Genomic DNA, 21,013 nt, shown 5'->3' with positions numbered 1-21,013 from the left:
TGAAAATGAGTGAATAGCCTGGCCGATGTGGCTCAGTGGCTAGACTGTTGGCCCGCGGACCAGAGAGTCCCAAGTTTGGTTCCTGCTAAGGGCATATACCTCGGTTACAGTTTGTCCCTGGCCCCAGTTGGGGTTGTGTGGATGGCAACCAGTCGATGTGTCTCTTTCACATTGATATTTCTCTCATGTCCATATTTCTCTCTCTCTTCCTCCCTATCTCCCTCCAAGTCTATCTAAAAAGCACAAAAATGTCCTTGGGTGAGGATTTAAAAAAAAAAAAAGTGACTCTAAAGTTGTTTAAAAATAAAAACATATAGGAAATATTTATACATATGTAGGACCTATCCAGGGCCTACGACTTAAGAATGACATTTTACATTTAGCCAATATTTATTTTGCTCAAATATTTATTATTTTTAATTATTTACAATTCTTATTGAGGTCAGTATTATAGATAGGGAAACTAAAGTAGAGAATTACTAAATATGTTGTGAGAAATAGGATTGAAGTATTGATGAGCTAAAGCACTTCTTTTTTTGGTTCACAGCTCTGAGTTTTCACATTAATATTTTTTAATATGTTTTTTATTGATTTTGAGAGTGGAAGGGAGCTGAAGAGACAGAAACATCAATGAGAGAGAAACATTGATTGGCCGCCTCCTGCACGCCCCCCACTGGAGATGTGGCCCACAACCTGGGCATGTGCCCTGACCAGGAATTGAACTAGCAACTCTTGGTGTATGGAATGATCCTCAACCAACCAAGCCACAATAGCCAGGGCTTCTTCACATTAATATTTTTTAAAATGGGACTAAACAATAGTTCCAATTTTTGAGGCTTCCAAATGGGATATTATCAACATTAAGGACTAAAGTTCAGAATAGTACTTCACCTTAGTCTCTTTCATGGATAATCCCATATGATATTAATTACTTTGTTCTTGTGTGATACAGGCAGAAGAATGTGGGATTAATTTTAATAGTGAGTATGGCAAAATAAGTATCAGTATTCCAGATATAGAAATGAAGATTTTTAAAAATGAAGTTATACTAAAAAAAATTAATAGAAAAAGTATAAAAATTATATTGTTTATTTTTTATTTATTTATTTTTTAATCCTCACTCGAGGACATTTTTCCATTTTTTGTTCAGATAGAGTGGGAGGGAGAGGGGGGGGAAACATCGACGCGAAAGGGTCACATCGAGTGGCTGCCACCTGCACAACCCAACCATGGCCGGGGACAAACTGCAACCGAGGTACGCGCCCTTAGCAAGAACCGAACCCGGGTCTCTCTGGACTGCAGGCCGACGCTCTAACCGCTGAGCCAAACCGGCCAGGGCTAAAAATTATATTGTTTAAAAACTAATAATTTATTATATTCATAAGTGTCTTTACAGTTTTTCAGATTGCTTTATTATATATCATTGTACTTAACTTTGTAATTATGAGATTGATAAGACCAAGGCTGTTGGCATAGTCTAACAGAATTAGAAACTAGGACCCGCAGAGGATGTATGGCAGAGCTAAGCCTGGAATCCAGCTCTTTGGTCACCTACACTAGTGTTTTTTACACTGCACACATAGGCAGCAGTTCAGTGGTTTGACAAACTATACCTCCATCGTGAAATAATTAACTGGATGCCCTGAAGGCCCAGATTGATTCTTAAAGTGCAGTTAAGTTTAAGTTTAAGGTTAGATAACTGGTGTTAAGGTTCTCATTTGTGCTTGATTCATTTGAGACCAAATTCTCTTTGATACAGACTATAAAGTGAGGATAATCTCTTCTTTTGGTTGCCCAACTACATTGCTTGTGGGCCTTCATAGGAAGGAGAAGTTAGAGAGTATGAAACATGTAAAATGTCATGAGCAGGCACCATGACCCAGAGTTACCAGGTAATTCGCGTAGTGGTGCTTACTCCTGCTTTGTTCATGTCAGTGGAGGCCAAGACACTTTATTTAACATCTTGCCTAGTTGCTGAATTGTTCATGAAGAAACTTATGATTTCTCCTTTAATCCTTGTGCTCACAGAATGACCCTACAGTACTATCACTAGTGCACAGCCAGAATGTATCCACAAGAAGCAAATGTAGGCTGAGGAAATCAACAGGACACCATTAGCTCGAGGAGCTGTGGTTTTCCATTCTGTAAACTCTCTCCTCCGCCTTTTGTTTTTGCTGGTTTTTCCCTAACTTTTTATTTTGAAATTTTTTAATTTACAGAAAAGTTGGGGGTTGGGGGAGAAGATGCAATGAATCAGTTTATATCCTTAATTAACCTAGATTTGCTTTTTAACAAGATTTTTTTTTTTATCCTCACCCGAGGACATTATTTTTTTGTTCAGATAAAGCGGGAGGGAGGGAGAGGAAGAGAGAGAGAGAGAAACATCAATGTGAAAGGGACACATCGAGTGGCTGCCACCTGCACGACCAACCAGGGCCGGGGACAAATTGCAACCAAGGCACGTGCCCCCAGCGGGAACCGAACCCGGGTCTCTCTGCACCGCAGGCCGACGTTCCAACCGCTGAGCCAAACCGGCCAGGGCTTAACAAGATATTTGCTTTAACACTTTGTGAGATATTATGGGACCAGGGGGAGTGTTCACTAAACTATTTATTCATTTATTTTTTTTATATTCTCACTCGAGGATATTTTTCCATTTTATCTTCAGATAGGGAGGGGGAGGGAGAGAAACATTGATATGAGAGAGACAATTTATTGGTTGCCTCCCATACAACCCCAGCCAGGGCCAGGGACTGAACCACAACTGAGGTACATGCCCTAATTCCATGATATCTAATGTACAGTACATACCACATTTACCCCAGTTGTCTCCAAAATTAATTTTACAGTGTTCAGATTTAATCAAGGTTCATACATTGTATTTAGTTGTTTTGCCTCTTCTGTCTCTTTCAATATCTTGGTTTCTGAATTCTTAATCTGTTTTAATCTGTAACGGTCATTTCTGTCTTATTAGAAAATAATAAAGGGGAGAGGGTTAAGGCATGTCATTTTTGAAGAATCCAGTCTTGTCCTATAGAATGTCCCACATTTTGGATTTGTTTATTTGCTTCCATCATACTTAGATAAAACTTTTCTTTTTGCAAGAATACATAGATAATGTTATATAGTATTTATTATATCATGTCAGGAGATAAATGAGAGTGGATGGTTCCATCAATCAGAGATGTTAAATTGGACCACTAACAGAAATTTGGGTCTCCCTTGGGTAAGTCCAAATTTAATGTTGTAGGTTTCTTTTAAAAAAAATTTTTTTTTAAATTGATACTAGAGAAAGAGGGGGAAAATTAGAGGGAGAGAGAGTTAGAAACTTCGATGAGAGAGAACATCAGTTGGCTGCCTCCTGCATGCTCCCCACTGGGGATCAGGCCCACAACCTGGGCATGTGCCCTGACCAGGAATCAAACTGGAGACCTCTTGGTGCGTGGGTCGATGCTCAACCACTGAGCCACACTGGCCGGGCTGTTACAGGTTTCTTTAACTATATAGCATTGTTTTCATTTTTTTTAAAGCATGTATTATTAATAAGGACAATGAATATTGCTGGTTTATGGTGTCATCCACCATAATAATGGTGGGCATAGACTGCAAATAAGTAGTATTCACCTTCTCTGCCCTTTCTTCTTTGAATAAATACCCTAAAGACTCCTTGCACTAAGCATTTCCTGCCACCTTCCTCTTTATGACTACAGGACATTTTTAAGAATTAACTGCCGGTAAGGGCCCCAGATCTAGAGGGAGATGAGATAAGAATAAATATTTATAGAGGGAGAATAACAGTAATATGAACATTTATTGAGCCATTGCTATGTACCATGGTACTGGGCTAAGCACTTTCTGTGGATTGTCTGCACAGTAACCCAATTAGGTAAGCAGCATTGTTTCCCCATTTTACAGATTAGGAAGCTCAGGCACAGAAAGATTGAGGATCTTGCCCATGGACCCACAGCAAGTAAGTGGTGGAGCTAGGGTTCAAACCCAGGGCTGACTGAATCTAGAGCCCATTTCTTATTTACTGTGCTGTGCTGCCTCCATTATTGTGCACCAGGTATTGTACCAGACATCTTATACATTCTCTTGTATAATTCTCACATCAGCCTGTGAGAAACAGTCTCTAATAAATGAAGTTACTTACCCAAGGGCATATAATATCCGAACCGTTTATTCTATTTTGTGGTTCTCTCCCATGTTTCAGCCAAGATCTTTAACAGCAGAGTGGTTTGTGCAGCGGGGTCCCTTTTCCCACTCCCCAGCACCCACATAAACAGGAATCATGTGTGGAAATGAAAGCAGGTGGCAGAAGCAACTGCACAAGCAAGAGAAGCCTGATCGGGTCCACATTAACCAGATGACAGGAGTGAGAGCCTTCAGTTACAATTCGGGGACCATCAGTGAGACATGGGATGACACTGAACCTGAAATAAAGGTTGTTGAAATAAGACTTGTCTTCCAAAGGAAAGCGTTTCCTTACCGTCTGCCCTGTCACCAGACAGGACATGGCAGTCTTGTTATTTGAGTAACTTCAACCTGATAGTCAAAGCCATGAAGAAATTTCTGAAGGAAAGTGTGATTGAGTATAGTTTCTGGTGCCCACTCTTAATCTCTTTTGTAGACTTTTTTAACATCATCACCAAGTCTGTATATAATTACAGCATAATAAATTAAGAGAAGTAGAATTAAAGAGAGTAATATGGCCTGTTGAATAGGATTTTTTGAGGATTAAATTTACACACGCAATGTAGTAGAGTCATTGACACAGAGTAAGCATTCAGTATGGAAGTTATCATTGTTATGGATTATGTCATTGAGTTTTGTGTTCTCACATGATAGGATCTGGGAACCTTTCCTAAATTAGGACTTTTGGTCCCTCAACCCAGGAAAACAAACATTACAGACACTGCTTGACTAGTACCTAAGCGAGAGACCAGATCTCCCTTAGTGACCCTGTCTGACACTGGCAGGAGGCTCCTATTGTCATGGTGTCTGTCACACCTCCTCTTTCTGTTTCAGGTGGTTAGCTCAACCAATGGAGAGCTGAATGTCGATGACCCCACGGGAGCCCACTCTAATGCACCAATCACAGCTCACGCCGAGGTGGAAGTAATGGAAGAAGCTAAGTATGTTCATTTTTCAAGGGGGCTCTTGAGCCATAGATTGAAAAATCTTTGTCTCTTTCTCTCTGTGTGCTGCTCATCTCAGACTGAATTCCTCATGCTTGTGTCCACAGCTTTCTTCTGACCATTTTACTTTTTGCATGGTACTGTAAGGCTGCTGCTGCCCTTTAGTTGTGATTTCCAGAAGACAATCATATTTTCCTAATCCACATGAGGCAAAAGACATAGTGAACTAAAAGAATCATGATATCAGCCGGTGTAGCTCAGTGATTGAGCATCGACCCATGCACCAAGAGGTTGCTGGTTCAATTCCTGGTCAGAGCATATGCCCACGTTGTGGGCCAAATCCCCAGTGAGGAGCATGCAGGAGGCAGCCGTTCGATGTTCTCTCTCATCGATGTTTTTATCTCTCTCTCACTCTGCCCCTCTCTCTCTCTAATATCACTAAAGGAAAAAATAAAAATGAATCATGATAGCCCAGCTGGTATGTCTCAGTGGATGAGCGTTGACCCATACACGAAGAGGTTGCCGGTTAGATTCCCAGTCAGGACACATGCCCGGGTCGTGGGCTTAATCCCCAGTAGGGGGCATGCAGAAGGCGGCCAATTGATGTTCTCTCTCATCGATGTTTCTATCTCTCTCTCCCTTTCCCTTCCTCTCTCTCAAAAATCAATAAAGAAAAAATATTTTTAAAATAATAATAATAAATAAAAGAATTGTGATAGGAGACCTACAATAGATAGTAGTCATGAGCCTCTTGGTGCCCTGGGGCTTCTTGCTGCCTATTGAACACAGAAAAATCTGCTATCTCAACCATGGGCTATGTTGAACAGCATGCAATTTCTAGCTCTTGGCTAACCACTCTGCATATGTAATCCTGCAGCAATGATTTCAGGGCCATTTTGTTCTCACTTAAATGATTCTGGATTCAGAGAGATTCAGATAAGCAAGAAAAGTAGTATCTATACCTATGAGTGAAAGGGTCTTGAGAAGGAAAGGAAATCACACTAATTCCAAGAGGGTGAAGAAGTTGCCCCTCCCCCCCCCCTTTCTGATGCTCTTGCATGTGAATGTCTTGCCCTGTCCATCCCACCAGCCCCTCGGTGCTCTCTGCATGGTCTGTGTTTGAACTGTTAAAATATGGGGTTGAAGGTGAAATAACTGCTGATTCTACTACAAAAGCAGCATTTCTATCACTTCTTCCCTTTTTGTCCCATCCCAAATTCAGATCCAGGTTTAACCTCCAAGAAGACAAGAGGTAGAGAGAAGTCCTTTACAAATCAGTAATTGCTGCCAAGCCTGATGTGGATGATTTTTCTTGTAAACCCTTTGCAAACATTCAGGCTATCCCAGTACCCTGTTCTCAGAAGCAGACAACAAATTTGTAGTGAAACTACATCCTCAGTGGTCTCTTGAGCCCCCAAGTAATCTACATAAAAGCCAGAATATGGTTACACCTCTAGATATAAGGTGGTGAAAGGCCAGTCAAGACCTGCATTCTTCTTCCCTCCACCTACTACATGGTTGTTCCTCCCACCTACTACACTTTGCTTCCAGGAGGTCCATTACTTAGAAAGCCAGGATTTGAGGATTCCCACCCAGTAGATAAAAAGCAAGTGAGGATGACTTAGAGTCGCTCCTGTCGAGTCCCTGCTGACTGTAGGCTCCTCTCCTGGTTTATATAAGGCCCTGACACATAAGGAGGGTGGGAGGGGGGTGGTTAATGCCAGGAATAGACTATTTTTAGTAAGGAAACATGTTCCCTATTCTCAGGGACTTTGGAGATTTTAATGGTATTCACAATTTTTAAGTTTCCATGACAAAACTTGATTCTCCCAAGTAAACAGTGTGGTACTCCTTCTCTATGGGTTCTTAACCTTGGCTGCACTTTGGAGTCACCTGGAACTTGTTAGAAAATACAAATGCCTGAATCCTGGCCCCAGTGATCTAATTTTGTTTATCTGGAATATGGCCTGAGCATCAGGAATTTGTAAAGTCGAAGTGATTCAAATGTATAGCTAGGGTTGAGAACCACTGCACTAGGTATGGTGTGATCCAAACATTGTCTGGGCTTGAAAGATGGCTGTACCCATTCCCACCCCCACCTCACTTCCAATTCACCATTGTAGCTATTACTTTGAAGCTAGAAATTTAGCTCTGCTATTAATAACATACTTTGAATACCAAGATTGAATGGGCTTTAATCTTATAATATACCCTAAACAGGTTTATCTCTTGAATCCATTCATCTCATTTCATTTCAGTAAATGTGTGCACTAATTGTGTATGTGGGTGTGGTGTTTGTGTCCTGTGTATAAGATAGGGGTTCATTCACAAAGAGATTCCAATCTGGTGTAATCTAAACTCTAGGATGTAAAAAGAGTTTAACGTCTCCCCATTTAGCAAAAAAAGACCACTGTGCCTCTTTGCCACCAGTGTCAGGTTTGTCTTAAAGATGTGGAAACCAGAGGGGAGCAATTATATTTCACCAAATGTCATCCAAAAGCTTATAGCGTAGGGCACGTGGTGTGCTGATTCCCCTAGAGATTTCATGAGCTACCAATCTGTCTTTCCCAGGGAACTTTCAGGGCACAGCCATATGTCGGCCTTCTATGTGTATGGGGGGGAGTAAGGCGGAGCCATGTGTCCACCTGCTTGATCATTTTCACAGGAAGAAGTCACAGCTAGAGAAGCACAAGGCGTCCCAAACAACCCCTCATTACACGCAGCTGTGATGCCATTTGTCCCTGTAGCTTGCTTCTGGGGAAAAAAGGGGTCGTGGCCTATATTGAGATTCACTAGGGTACTGCGGAGACTATGGGAAACCTTCATTTCTAAGCTTTTAGTTTTTGGTTCCTCACCCAGCTTGTTTTGTGTAAAGGAGGAGAGAAATTACAGGGTCTTAGTTTTTGTTCCATATACAAAATGAATATCTAACTTCTCTTTTTCTCTAGCTACAGGACACATGTCCTTGTTTAAGTATGATTAGTAGTAAAGTGAAGCAAGGCAGCTTTTTGGTTGACGTCTGTCATGGTAAGACACAGGGATTTGTGGTTATCCACTGACTTGCTATAAATTAGCAAACACAGGCCTCATTTCCTCTGAAATTAACAAGAATGGGATCAGGGCCCTTAATTCATAGCAGAGACCCTCCCTTCTCTGAGTCCTCTCCTAGAAAAATGAAGTGTCTTTTCAGCCTTTTTCCCCCCTTAGAAGAAGAGCTAACTGCTGACTGCTTTGGTCAGGCATGTTGGACTTATGGAAAGCCTAGGGACTTTTCTTTCCCTCAGAATAGTTGGGGGGTTAGCTTAACAAATTGCACACTAAGATTTCATGCAGGTTTGGCTTTGGTGCTCGTTTGAATTCTTATAGGCAGGATCATTTGTTCTTTCTCTGTTACTTTCCGGGAACCTGCCCAGGAAAGCCCACCCTGGGGCACCCATCAACTCTCTTTCTGTTTTGCTTTGCCCTTCACTGAGGTCCAGCTCCCATCATGATGCTTCTGTCAGGCCCCTGCCCCCTCCACTTTACTGTGGGGACCAACTGGCCTGGGCCTACTCACCCTACCTTGACAGAGGAAGAAACTAAACACAGGCACAGCATTCTGCATGTTTGCATGGCTCACAGGGAGTTGCTTCCATCTCACTTCTGTGGACTAATATCTCTTTCTCTCTCTTCCTTTCTGTGTTTTTCTCTTTACACACTCTGTAGCTGCCTGAAAATGCTCAACCTGTGGTGAGTCCCTCTCTCCAGTCCACATGCTAGGGGAGTGGACCAGACTGGGCTGGGATTGGCAGAGTCAAACAAAATGTCTTAGGAATACTGAGTGGCTTCCATATGCCATCTTGCCATACCCACCCAGACTGGGGAATTAGATCCACAAGGTGGGGATGGGGCAGGCCTGTACCGAGGATCCACCTAATTGCTGCCTCCTCCTGTCAAAACAATATCTATCCCACCGTATTCAAAATTAGCTCTTTGAATTGAGCTGAATGAATTGTTTATCAAATTAATGCAACCATATGTTATCAGACAGAGAGGGACAGAGATAGGAGGACAAAGTTACTATATCAGTTGTTTAGATTATTCCTCACAACCCCAAGAACAGTTGTTGCCAGATAATCTCACATTCTGCAGCGTGGTCTCTACCTGGAAATCAACTGCTTCGGAAAAATCTGTGATTTCTCTTTTTGATTCAGCTGGTTCGTCCATCTGTAGAATATGAATCTCTCAAAAAAAAGCTCTTTGGGGCGAGATGGTGGGCATGTTGTTTTGGGGTTTTTTTGTTTGTTGGTTTGGTTTTTGTTTATTGTCCTTTTTTTCCCTTTCTATAAGAGAGTATAGTGGACCAAAGACTGACTTGGCCAATGAAATTATGAAGGCTATCTTTTCCAGGTTCTTTGAATGCGTTCTTAGGAACAATACAAGGTATATAGAAAGGGAAACCCTAAAGAATCCATGTTTGGTAAGGCAAATTCTTGCTACACGATAGAGCCCCCTCCCCAGCTCTCTTCCTGGACACTACCTGTGACCTTCCAGGTGATCCTGAACTAGTTGATCTCTTGCAGTCTGAAATTTTAACTCTCCCACATTGTCTGCATGCATGGGGTCATATTCTGTGTAGTGATAATGGCCCGCTGGCCTCTATGACTTCCTTGTTTCTATTTGTCTTCAGTGACTGAGTTGGGCATTGGTTTCTGAACCCTAAGACAAGTAGCCTATGGGGTTCCCCAGGGACAGAGATGTATTGAAGTTAACAATTGGGTTTTATAGAGATAGAGTTTGTAGTCTTACAGCATCAAGGAGTACACTGAGCTTATTTATTTAGTAAACATGAGTGTATAATCTGACAGTGCTATGGTCTGTTTATCCCTGTGAGAGTCAGTCATGTGATTCTGACTGCAAATACAAGCCTACTGTGTGTTCATCCTACTCAGTGCTTGGAACTCTAGGAGGTCCCAAGGCCTTTGCCCAAAAAGCTTAGGTACCATCTTGCTGGCGAGATAAGACATTCATACTTGAAAGGACAAGTGGTTCTCCAAGGCACTTATGTCATTGTCCCTTGAGAGGTCACTGTGGACAGGATGGTTAAGGAAGATTTCATGGATACTATGGGACTTGAGCCAGCTATTAAAGCAAGAGAAAAATGTATAAGTATAGCAAAGAAGAGAATCATAGCAAAGGAATAGGTGAAGGGAGAGCCGGGACATAGTAAGAGAGCAGGACATAGTAAGAGGACGTATCTTTTGCACCAGCCATGCCATAGCCATCATCACCCCCTTCTGGATTAGTCACTGCCTGAGCAAGAGTTGCTTTCTATTCCAAAGGCAGGAGTAAGGAGGGAATACTCAGGCTTAGGGATGTGCCAGGACTATGGCTGTTGCCCAGAAGGCAGAACTTGGAGGGCTCATAGAAAAAGCAAATAGCCCGGCCAGTGTAGCTCAATGCACCAAGAGGTTGCTGGTTCAATTCCTGGTCAGGGCACATGCCCAGGTTGTGGGCCAAATCCTTAGTGGGGGGCATGCAGGAGGCGGCCAATCAATGTTCTCTCTCATCGGTGTTTCTCTCTCTTTCTCCCTTCCTCTCTCTCTAAAATCAATAAAGAAAAAATATTTTTAAAAAATAATAAAAAAATTGTTAAGAAAAGAAAGAAAAGGCAAATAAATGCCTCAGAGGCCTGGGGGAAGAGCACATAGCAGCTTGTAAATAGGGAGAATAGATAAATTTTCACTCCAGCATGTTAAGAAATTCTGGTCATCCAATCAAATAATCAACTGGAAGCAAACCTAAGACCCAAGGAGGGTTCATCACTTGCCTTCATTCTCTTCTGATAGTAAGATATCTATATGTACTCAATCTGGGTTTGGTCTGGATTTGAGCAAGTTTAATGCATCCTGTTGCTGGTAGTCACCACAGAAACCAAAGATTTGAGCAGATTGTGAGGTCTGTTTCCTTGTGGGTAGAATTATTAAAAGCTTCTGCTACTGCTGAAGCTTTAACTACAATAACCAGCAAAAATTAATCTGGGCTTTTAAACCACAGCTCACACTCTCTTCCAGTCAGGTAAACAGCATTGCACATCAGGTTTTGATAAGCTTATAAGCAACATTAATTCTCATGACTTGCCTCAGAGGAAGTAAAAGAAAAGCCATGTCATTTGAAATGGACTAAAACAGTATTTCAAAGGTTTTTGTGATTGCCCTTACTTCAAAACAATCATCATCTTAATATCCTCTTAAAAGAATAATAGAAATTGGCTTAAATGTTAGTGATCCCTCTGAGTCGTGGCTGACAGGGAACACGTAACTGGATTGAAATATTGGTGCTCCCGTGAGATTTAATTTGCCTTGTTTAATATTAATTTCAGGACATTCAGCTTGGAAAATGTCTTTTTTTCTAAAGCATATGTGTACAGAAAAGGATCATTTTCTTGTATCCTACCTCGGTGATTTCATTGAGGACTATTTTAAACAATCAAAAGTGTTGCTCATTTTATTTAAGAGAATGTATTTAGTCTCCAAATACATGTAAACACTGTTTAGTAACTATTCATACCCATTAGTAGTACTTTACAAATGTCATTAGTACTCTAAGAAAATTTTAAGACTCTCTTAAGATGCTTCTATTTCCAAAATCCATGTTTGATTCATTCAGATATAGTTAAAGCCCATTATTGTTTGTGAAAATGTCTAGTTTTGCATTCTAAGAAATGTTCTTCGAATTTTTAATAACTAGTCCAATGAAAAGGAGGGGATCTTAGCTAAAGTGGAGAACTTAGGTTTACAGGAAGTAAGCAACAATTCTTTATTTCCATATGAATATACTTGGCATTAAGCCTGGAAGGATTGGGCAAGCAACTCAAAGATAGTTTTCTCAGAAAACTTTACTTTAGCCCCGCCGGTGTGGCTCAGTGGTTGAGTGTCAGCCCATGCACCAAGAGGTTGCCGGTTTGATTCCTGGTCAGGGCACATGCCCAGGTTATGGGCCTAATCCCCAGTGGGGGGCATGTGGGAGGCGGCTAGTCAATGTTCTCTCTCATTGATGTTTCTATCTCTCTCTCCCTCTCCCTTCCTTTCTCTCTAAAAATCAATAAAGAAAAAAATTTTCAAAGAAAAGAAAAACTTTATTACTATTATTTTTTTAATCCTCATCCGAGGACATTTTTTTAATTTATCTTTAGATAGAGTGTAAGGGGGGTGGGGGAGAGAGAGAAACATCGATGTGAGAGGGACACATCAATTGGCCTACTGGGGCCGAGGACGAACCGCAACCAAGGTACGTGCCCTTGGCCGGAATCAAACCGCAACTCTTCAGTCCACGAGCCAGCGCTCTAACCGCTGAGCCAAACTGGCCATAAAAGCTTCATAAAGTTATACTTCCACCTTTACCTCCCCTCCACCATCAGGCATCTTTGACTCATTCACCACCTTCCCATTTCCCATGTGTCAGTGTCCTAGAAAGGACATATCTTTTGCACCAGCCGTTCCACAGCCTTCATCAGCCTCTTCTGGACTAGTCACTGCCTGAGCAAGAGGTGCTCCCTATTCCAAAGGCAGAGTAAGGAGGGGATACTACGGCTTAGGGATATGCCAGGGCTATGGCTGTTGCCCAGGAGGCAGCACTTGGAGGGCCATGTAGTAAGCAGGCCCAACCACCACCCTAAACAGGGTCGACCAGTCCTGTAACCCAGTCTGGTATAGCAGCAGCAGTGTCTGGAACTAAGCTGAGGAGCACCTGCCTCCGGAGGCCCCCTTGTGACCAGCTCCTAGACTGTGGCATCGATCCTTTCCCAGTGAAGGGTGGGCTGTACCAATTCCAGTTAGGATATCTGGGCTACCAGTTCTTACTAGAGTGAGGACTCCTCCTGCCTACTCCAAGTAGGTGGGTGGGGGCAGGGATATGGGGATAGAGAGAATTCTTATTCCTTCATTAGCATCGTGAGATCCTCCTAGAGTTCCAAACATCATACTTTCATGGGGTTTATTTGCCTTAGTTTAGCTTCCATATCTGCTGACCACTGTAATTGCATTAAGTAATTTTGCCCTCTATATCAAGGGGTAGCCAGTGCAGCCTATTCTTATACAGCCTGAGGTCCCCCAGCCTTGGTTCTACAGAAAGATGGGGCATCTGGGGTGGGTGTTAACACTAGGAAATAAGCCTTCTTCATCCTTCTTTCAAAAATGCTTGTTTCAGCCCTGCCTAGCCTATGGCATTTTGATCATTAGGTTTGGTAGCTGCAGATTGAAATGAAGCAGCTATTTCCCTTGGCTTTCCTGGTAGACACTGCCTCTGGGATGTGCACCGTAAATTTTGGGTGGCCCTATGGGTGGGTGCCAGGGGCAAAATTCCACCCCCTGCAGTAAGTAGAAGCAGGCAGAAGTCTGTTGGAAGCTGCAGGCCTCTCACACTGACTTGTAATGTTCCTTGTGCTCCAGGTGCTGCTGTTTCTTTAAGAGGAAAAGGAAGAAGACTGCTCAGCGCCACAAGTGACCAGTGCCTCCCAGGAGTCCTCACACCCTGGGGCCTCTGACTCAACTACACCTGCAGCTCCTGCCATTTCTCATTGGAAAGGACTCCTCTGCAGGGGAGGGTGGAGATCAAAACCAAAAAGAAGAAAACAGATGCCCCTAGAAGGAGCTTGTCTGGGCAGCCAGGGCCCAGTGGGTCAATGGCTGTCCCTACCTGCCTGAGGCTCTGAGCAGGTCCCAGAGCTGCTGCTCCTCCACTGCTTGCCCTTGGGGCCACCTGGTTGACTCTCCTTCCTATTGTTTACAGTGAAGGTGTCATTCACAAAAACTCAAGGACTACTATTCTCTTCCCTCCCCTTAATTTACTCCTGGTTTTTGCCCTGCCCTCAACTCTCTCCTGCACTAAAGCTAGTGAGTTGAAGGCTTTGTTTTCTGAAGGAACTCAAGAGGCTGGGGGTGCGGCCAAGAAGGTAGGAGGAAGGTGACAGGCCTGAGCTGGAGAAGAACCTTCACCTTCCAGGCGGATCTGGCAGTACGGCTCCCTCTTCCTGTGTGCCTGCGCAGCCTCCATCCCCAGCTGGCCACGGGGTGCAGTTCCTCCCTCCCTCCCTCCTGTGAAGTTACACTGTAGGACACAAGCTGTGAGAAATCTGCAGTCTACTGTCCCCATGTGTTGGCGTTCTTAGCTTTCTTGACATGCGAACTCTATTCTCCAGTCAGTAGTAGAACAATGCAGATTGTTCTGAACAATGGGAAAAAAATGACTTTATTGCACTTTTAGTTTTTTTTTTGTTTTTGTTTTTTTTTTTAACAAAAAACATGGCAGATGCATATTGTGTCTGGTTATATTGGGAGTTATACTTTTTTTTCTGTTTTGAGGGGGATGGGGCCAGCCAAGCCATTCAGAGAGAACATGGTCCAGAGGACATTCTCAATGAAACGAGTTGGGTCGGCAGCACCCAGAAGAGAAGAAGCCAAACTCTATGTCATTCTGAGTAAATACTCAGGTTGGCAAGGAAACATACTTGAATTTTCATTCATCTTCTCAGCTACTGAAGAATGTTCCTACCAGAGCCTCTTGACCTCATCAGCCTGTAGTTTGGACAGCCTAGCTCTCCAGTACATGGGATGAGCCAGCCAAGCCAGACTGTGACCAAGAGACAGTTCATCCCAGAGAAGGAGATAACTTTAAAAAAAAATCTGAAATATCTGTTTCCTCCACTGCCAGGGACTTCCAACTAGATAGCCATGTGACTTCCTTGATGACTTTGGGGAACAAAATTAGTGATGAAACAGCCACAACCATATTGCCACTAGTGGACAAAAAGAGGAGGAAAGTGAACCTGCCTTGCAACTGCCAAAGGAAACTCAGGATTTGGCATCATAGGGCCAGGAAATAAAATTGGTATGTACTATCTGCCCAGCAGCTGAGTGACAGCATTTGGGCCGGCCTGCCTTATCAGAAACCAAGCGCCTGCAGACCTCCTCCTAGCAGGTCCATGGCAACAGGCCGAGGACTCAGTACATGGGGCAACAGTGAACAGGATGGTAAGATTAGTTGATGCTGGAAAATTCCAGGGAAAAGGAGACTGAAATGAAAGCTCTGAAATTATCTTCTCATTTAGACATAGATTCCTTCCAAATAAGATGGCCATGCATCTAGAACATGTTCTCCTCGGTATACTCCACCTTCCCACCATGGTGTCGTAACATGAAGAGTCTTGGTCCTTATTCACTGCTTAAAAAATTATTAATATATGGAGTTTACCTTCTCATGCTCAGTTTTCATTTGAGTTCAGTGGCTTATCTAAACAGTGACCATATGTGATAGAGGAGAAAAAGGATTATTTACACCAGGGAATGAGGTCTTATGTCTGGGAGTAGAGAGAACTAAGCATGGAGGACAGTGGCTGGTGACTTAGTCTGATGGTTCTGGGAACACAAAAATCATGTCTTTTGGACTGAAGAGTGTGGGGATACTTTCTGGTAGTTGTCATTTCCTGACAAGTTCCTTGATGAATATAGCAGAAATAGCAGTAGCTTCATCTGTTCCATCAGGCCTTGCCAGGAAATATCATTTCCCTGGCTTCAAACTTAGTTTATATAAAGATTGAAATCTTCCATTTCTTTAAAAGAAATTTTTCTGTATACTAACTTGAGTAGCTGGGAGACACAGTGTCACACCCCTTCCCCACAAGGATTTTGAATATTGGGATTTGTTTCCCTGACATTATCTAGTGGTTAAGGCATAATCACTGAAACGTACATAGTTTCTCAATTGGTGGCAACTCTAACTTGTGTAGAAACTTCCATATACCCGTATAGAAAAAGCCTTGCCTCTCAAGGGGGAAGGCAAGGGGAAATGATGGCAGAACCTGGAGTCTCTTGGCGCTCCACACCCCACTAAGTGCCTCCCCACCCCCTGCTTCCACAAAAAAGCAAAGGCAATGACCAGCCCCTTTGCAGCTGGGTTTGTGACTTTTTGGTCTTAATTTTTTTTTTTTAAGGCCAGCTCTTGAGGGGTTAAACCTGAGCAGTTGTGAGGGGGGGGGGTCTTCCTAATGCACTGTTTTCACTCTCTGCCCCCCCCCCCCCCAATCTCTTGCTAGATATTTGATTTTCATAACAAAGGTGAAGGTCCTAGGTCCCTCTGGCATGCAGGGTAATGGTGATCTTTTCAGGGCCATTGGCACTCAAGGTGGCCCCAGACCCCTGAGAAATTCTATTGTGATTTTCTTTGAAAATTACCAAAAAAGAAAAAATAAGTACCTAAGCAGTAATTTTGCCATCAGTTCCATCCCCACCAGCACATCAGGGCTCCCTCCTCTGCTCTGTTGCTGGAGTTGCTTAGCAGTACACATCAGCCAGGTCCTTGGGGTTGGGCACTACCTGCATCCACCACCCACCCAAATCCACTTGCTCTGTAGTTTTTATGCTTTCTTCATTTCACAGCCATGATACCTAGGGATATTTTTCTTTGGGGTTGATGCACTTGTTTCTGAGTTAGCATTAAGCACTGACAGCATCTGTTCATTACAAAAACATAATATGCTATTAGGAGTTCTCCCAAGCCCTGTAGTCCTTTAGGCATTGCATCCTGAGCAGATTGAGACAAGCAGGCGAGGATTCCACCAAGGCATAAAGGGCCCTTCCTTTGTGACCAGAGCATGACTTGTGTCTGTGAAGTCTAAGCATGTTAGGGTTGATAAATTGCTATACACACCTTGGCATTTCCCAGTGGTCACAACTCCAGACTGCTCTGCAAGGATGGGCAGAGTGTGCCCGCAGCCAGCGTGCTTTCATGACTGCCTTAACAGTCTCCTGCTATTTTGGATCTGTCTAGGAGTAAACAAGGTCTAGAAAGGTACAAGGCAGGTGACTAGGTTGGCCTCCAGTTAAAGCTTCATTTTATTTTGGAATGCAGGGCAATAGACGAGCAGGATCCTTGGGTTTACTCTTGAAGTGTTAAATGCCTGTTAATTCTCAGTGAACTCCAACTACATAGAAACAGCCCCTGCCATTACTAGAAGAGGTGTCCATTGCCTCTAAAGTAACTTCCATCTTAGTTCACTGGAAATGTACACTGGTAGTACATATTCAGTGTTGATTCTCAGTGTTAGTAATCACTTCCAATGTTATAAATATGCAGTGATGGTAATGTCAGAGTGGTTACTAAAAATCATAGCCTTAACTTTTTATGCAAAAGATATAACTCTGTACCCCCTCCGAGTGAGCAAGCATGGCCGGCATTTTTCAAAAATAAGTACTTCCATGGCAGCCTAGGAAGCATCTTCTCAAAAGAACTTGATCATTCTTCTGAAGCACCTCTCCCCCATCCACATGCCTCCTGTGTCCCAGTTACCTCTTCCATATTCATACTGAAACATGTTTTCCATCCCCAGCGAGTTGCCTTGATGTTATCTCCAGTGTCGGAGCCACCATGTTGGGGCTAGAGTTTCTCAGACTGGGTGGGAGCTTGCAGCGCTGTGTAGACAACATTGCTTTTGTGGTTCACTGCCACCATCCCCACCATTGCCCCAAGGTGGGCAAATAAACTGCAGAAATCCTTGGGGAAGCAGGATCACTAGGCACACCATCTGGATTGGCCATGAAAGGAACAGGCACTTGGCTCGGGTTGTTGCTTTTGCCGACACCAGGGCTCCAGTCAAAACCCTTCTAGGGACAGTGACTCTCAGTCTTCCCCATGATGGGTTAGTAGGAAAATGGGATTCCTATGGTTTTGTTTTCTTGTGGGTTTTTTGGGGGAAGGGGGTTATATCTGAGTAAGAGGAAACCTTGGCCCTTCCAAGGGCTTGCAGAGTTTTGAGCAATTTTTTAGCCACAAATAAGAAATTTTAGAAGTCTGATCAATCAAGCAGTCTTAAAAACATGTTTGCCCTAACTCCTTTTGCAGGTGACTGAGTGCAAAAGAGTAGGTTTCTTCATTGTATTCAAAATAGTAAGTAGGTTCCCTGGATATAGACAGTAGTGGTTGACATATTTCCTCAAAAAGCAACCAGGAAGTCCACTCCAGTATTTGTAGATCAGCTTACAAAGGAAAAAGTGAACGTGTTCTCCATATATTTCTAGTTTGATTACCAAACTTGATGTTACTAAGAAACCTCAGTTCGGTGGTCAACTTCTTTTATTAGTTTCTTTCTTTACTACTCACAATCATCTTTCCGGTGCCATCACCACCTTCAAAGTCTCAGCGCAGAGGGTTATACTTGGTAATAAAGGGGGGTGCAGTGCAGTCATCCCAGTAACACAAGAGGACAGCTGTCCTCACTGCCCCTTCCCCACATATCCCCTTCTCAGGGCAGGTGAGACATTTTCAGTGTTCCTCTTCATGAGCTCCAGACCAAATCCCAGGCCAGCCCTTGCACCGAAAGCTTTTTTTAAGAGGCTTATCAATTTGTTAGGAATGTCTCAGGAAAGATGAGCCATTTCTTTGGGGGAAAATATATTTACAGACGGTTATGTGTGGTTGCATTTGTGTGCTTGTGTGTGTGCTCATTTGTGTGCATTTCACTTCCATCAGAACTCAGCCCAGCTGCTGGGACCCTTTGTTCCTAAATATTCTAGGAAGTAAACAAGGAATGAGCTCAAATTAGTGTCTCAGTGAGCTGGCTCTGGGAATGAGCCCCATTTATCAAGCAGAAGAGTAAACAACAGAAAAGATAGAGATGAAACCAAAAATATTATAATCTCCCCCAATGGATGATAATGTTGATTCATCAGTTCCCATTGGATATATATTACATGCTCTAATTTATTATTTTGTTTGTTTCTTTAATCTTTGCCCATTGTACTTTAAAAAAGATGTTGGGATGTGATTGCAATTTAGATAATGTATAAATCAGCTGTGGAAATCGGTTTTAATTGATGTGTGGATGTGTGTGATCATTGTTAAATGCCTTTTTTTAACCTGTTGTTTTCTATGTGTAATGTTTCATAAACCCTGGCACTGGTCACAAAGCTCAGCTGTGAAAATGAAACTTGTAGTATTTTTAAACATGAATGTCAATTGCAAGTGTATTTAAAATGTTTCCTCCAGGAGAGAGATTTGTAACATCATTAGGTAAAGCTCCTCTGCAGAGGAAGTAGCCTTCTTTGGAGAAAATGGAAAATGGGTCTTGATGTTTTATCTCAGAGTAGCCTATTTCCTAGGGCACCATGGAAAACACAAATGTGATCTTTAAGTATACCTCTTCCCCAATTTGGGGAGGAAAGGACTCAGTTTGCACCCTTTTTGTATGTAAAATAAAATGTCTTACCTTTCTTGGCTAATTTTGCTTGGGTGATTGATTGCCTTATATTTATGTATAAGAAGGCTCCTTTATAACTAAGAATCCAGCTAGGACTAACTTGGATATGATTCAAGCCTCTGGTGAATGAAAATGTCTGATACTTGACATTCTTCATTCATTTGGGCTGAACATTGCCTTCTCTTGTGGGTCACTTTCCTGCCCTGGCCAGTGTGGCTTGGTTGTTTGGGCATCGTCCCCATGCACAGAAAGGTTGCCAGTTCCATTCCAGTCAGGGCACATGCCTGGGTTGTGGGCTCAGTCCTGGTAGGGGGCTGCAGGAGGTAGCTGATAGATGTGATACATCTATATTTCTCTCTCCCTTTCCCTTCCCCTCTCTCTAAAAATCAATGAGAAATATATAAATAAAAATGTTAAAAGCTAAAATAAATATTCCTGGCAGAATTTGGACATTCACCACTGACATACTAGTTCCAGTATCCCCTTTGGTTCTTAGGTGGTGGAACACTAAGAAGTTAGGATCTGCTCTATGGAACAACTTTGAGATAGAATTTTATAATTCTACTCCACTAATGAGGAACATATATACAGACAGGAGGTATAACTGATGTGCAATATAAACTCACAAGGGTATATATTGGCCACAAAAACAACGGCCAGTCTGGGTATGATTGGCTGCTTGCAGGTGTTTTTGTCACTTACTGTTCAAGGATTTGTTTTTTTTTCACTGGTAGTCAAGTAAGAGCAGGGAAAAAAACGTTTACGATATATATGAGAGAAAAATTTCACATGAGCATTTTATCCATCAACGTTATTTTTTTCTTCCAAAAGTTGTGGGACAGGTGTGGAGAAGGTTGTTTTTATGCCATTTTAGCACTTGCTCCTCATGTTGAGAAGGCTACTTTGAAAATATAATTTGGTGAGCATTTTTCTCAGTGGGAAAAATGCTTTCCACTGAGTGAGAGAAAAGGTTTCACGGACCTGTCTGGCCACTGTGGCTGGCTCAGTGGTTGAGCACTGACCCATGCACTAAGAGGTCCCCAGTTCAATACCTGGTCAGGACACATGCCTTCACAAATAATTAAGGGGAGGGGAGATGTTTGGAAGATCATCTTTGTCAGCACAATGATTTTTTAAAATGTGTTTTTATTGACTTTTAGAGAGGGAGAAACATCGATGAGAGAAACACGTCGATTGGCTGCAAGTCCGCAACTCCGCAACCCAGGCATATGCCCTGACCAGGAATCCAACCGTCCACCTTTTGATCCATGCTCAACCACTGAGCCACACCAGCTAGGCAGTGCAATGATTTTATCTAGAAGAACTTCCGTCTGATTGAGGTGGTCTGGATTAAGGTATGAAGATTAGAAATAGCAAATGTCATTTGTGTTTTTGTGAGAATTGTCTTAAAATGCCAGTGGCCATGCATAACCTTAAACAGGTCAGCACTTCATATAGAGAGCAAACTGCAGAGTTTAGCTATAGAAACTGAGCCATGCCTACCTACAATCTGGGCTGTGAAGACCAGGAATTTCTATAATGTTAAATCTTTGAAAATTAGTTTTAAAGATGTTTAATAATGTCATAGGTCCAGGTTTTGGAAAGATGTATTTTGGGGTGTAAGACTTCCAGTACTTAAGTATAT

At 42.6% G+C, this 21,013-nt stretch overlaps 1 protein-coding gene across 8 annotated transcripts in view; it reads left to right on the top strand.

The window, feature by feature from the left end:
* Nucleotides 1-16,117, top strand: part of CSNK1G1 (casein kinase 1 gamma 1) — a 183,769-nt gene extending 167,652 nt beyond the window's left edge. For 3 of the 8 annotated variants that reach the window (XM_036253516.1, XM_036253537.1, XM_036253527.1), the window contains 2 exons: nt 5,029-5,135; nt 13,568-14,381. In XM_036253516.1, the coding sequence (XP_036109409.1) occupies nt 5,029-5,135; nt 13,568-13,622 (162 nt within the window). In that variant the 3' untranslated portion in view covers nt 13,623-14,381. Of the gene's footprint in view, nt 1-3,915; nt 3,971-4,213; nt 4,445-5,028; nt 5,136-13,567 lie in introns of those variants that run through there. The other 5 variants (XR_004958635.1, XR_004958633.1, XR_004958634.1 and 2 more) reach the window with 5 other exon arrangements.
* The last annotated feature ends 4,896 nt before the right edge of the window (nt 16,118-21,013 follow it).

This window comes from Molossus molossus, unplaced genomic scaffold, assembly GCF_014108415.1.
Source record: "Molossus molossus isolate mMolMol1 unplaced genomic scaffold, mMolMol1.p scaffold_m16_p_1, whole genome shotgun sequence".
NCBI lineage: Eukaryota > Metazoa > Chordata > Mammalia > Chiroptera > Molossidae > Molossus > Molossus molossus.
This window is presented reverse-complemented; position numbering and strand designations above follow the sequence as displayed.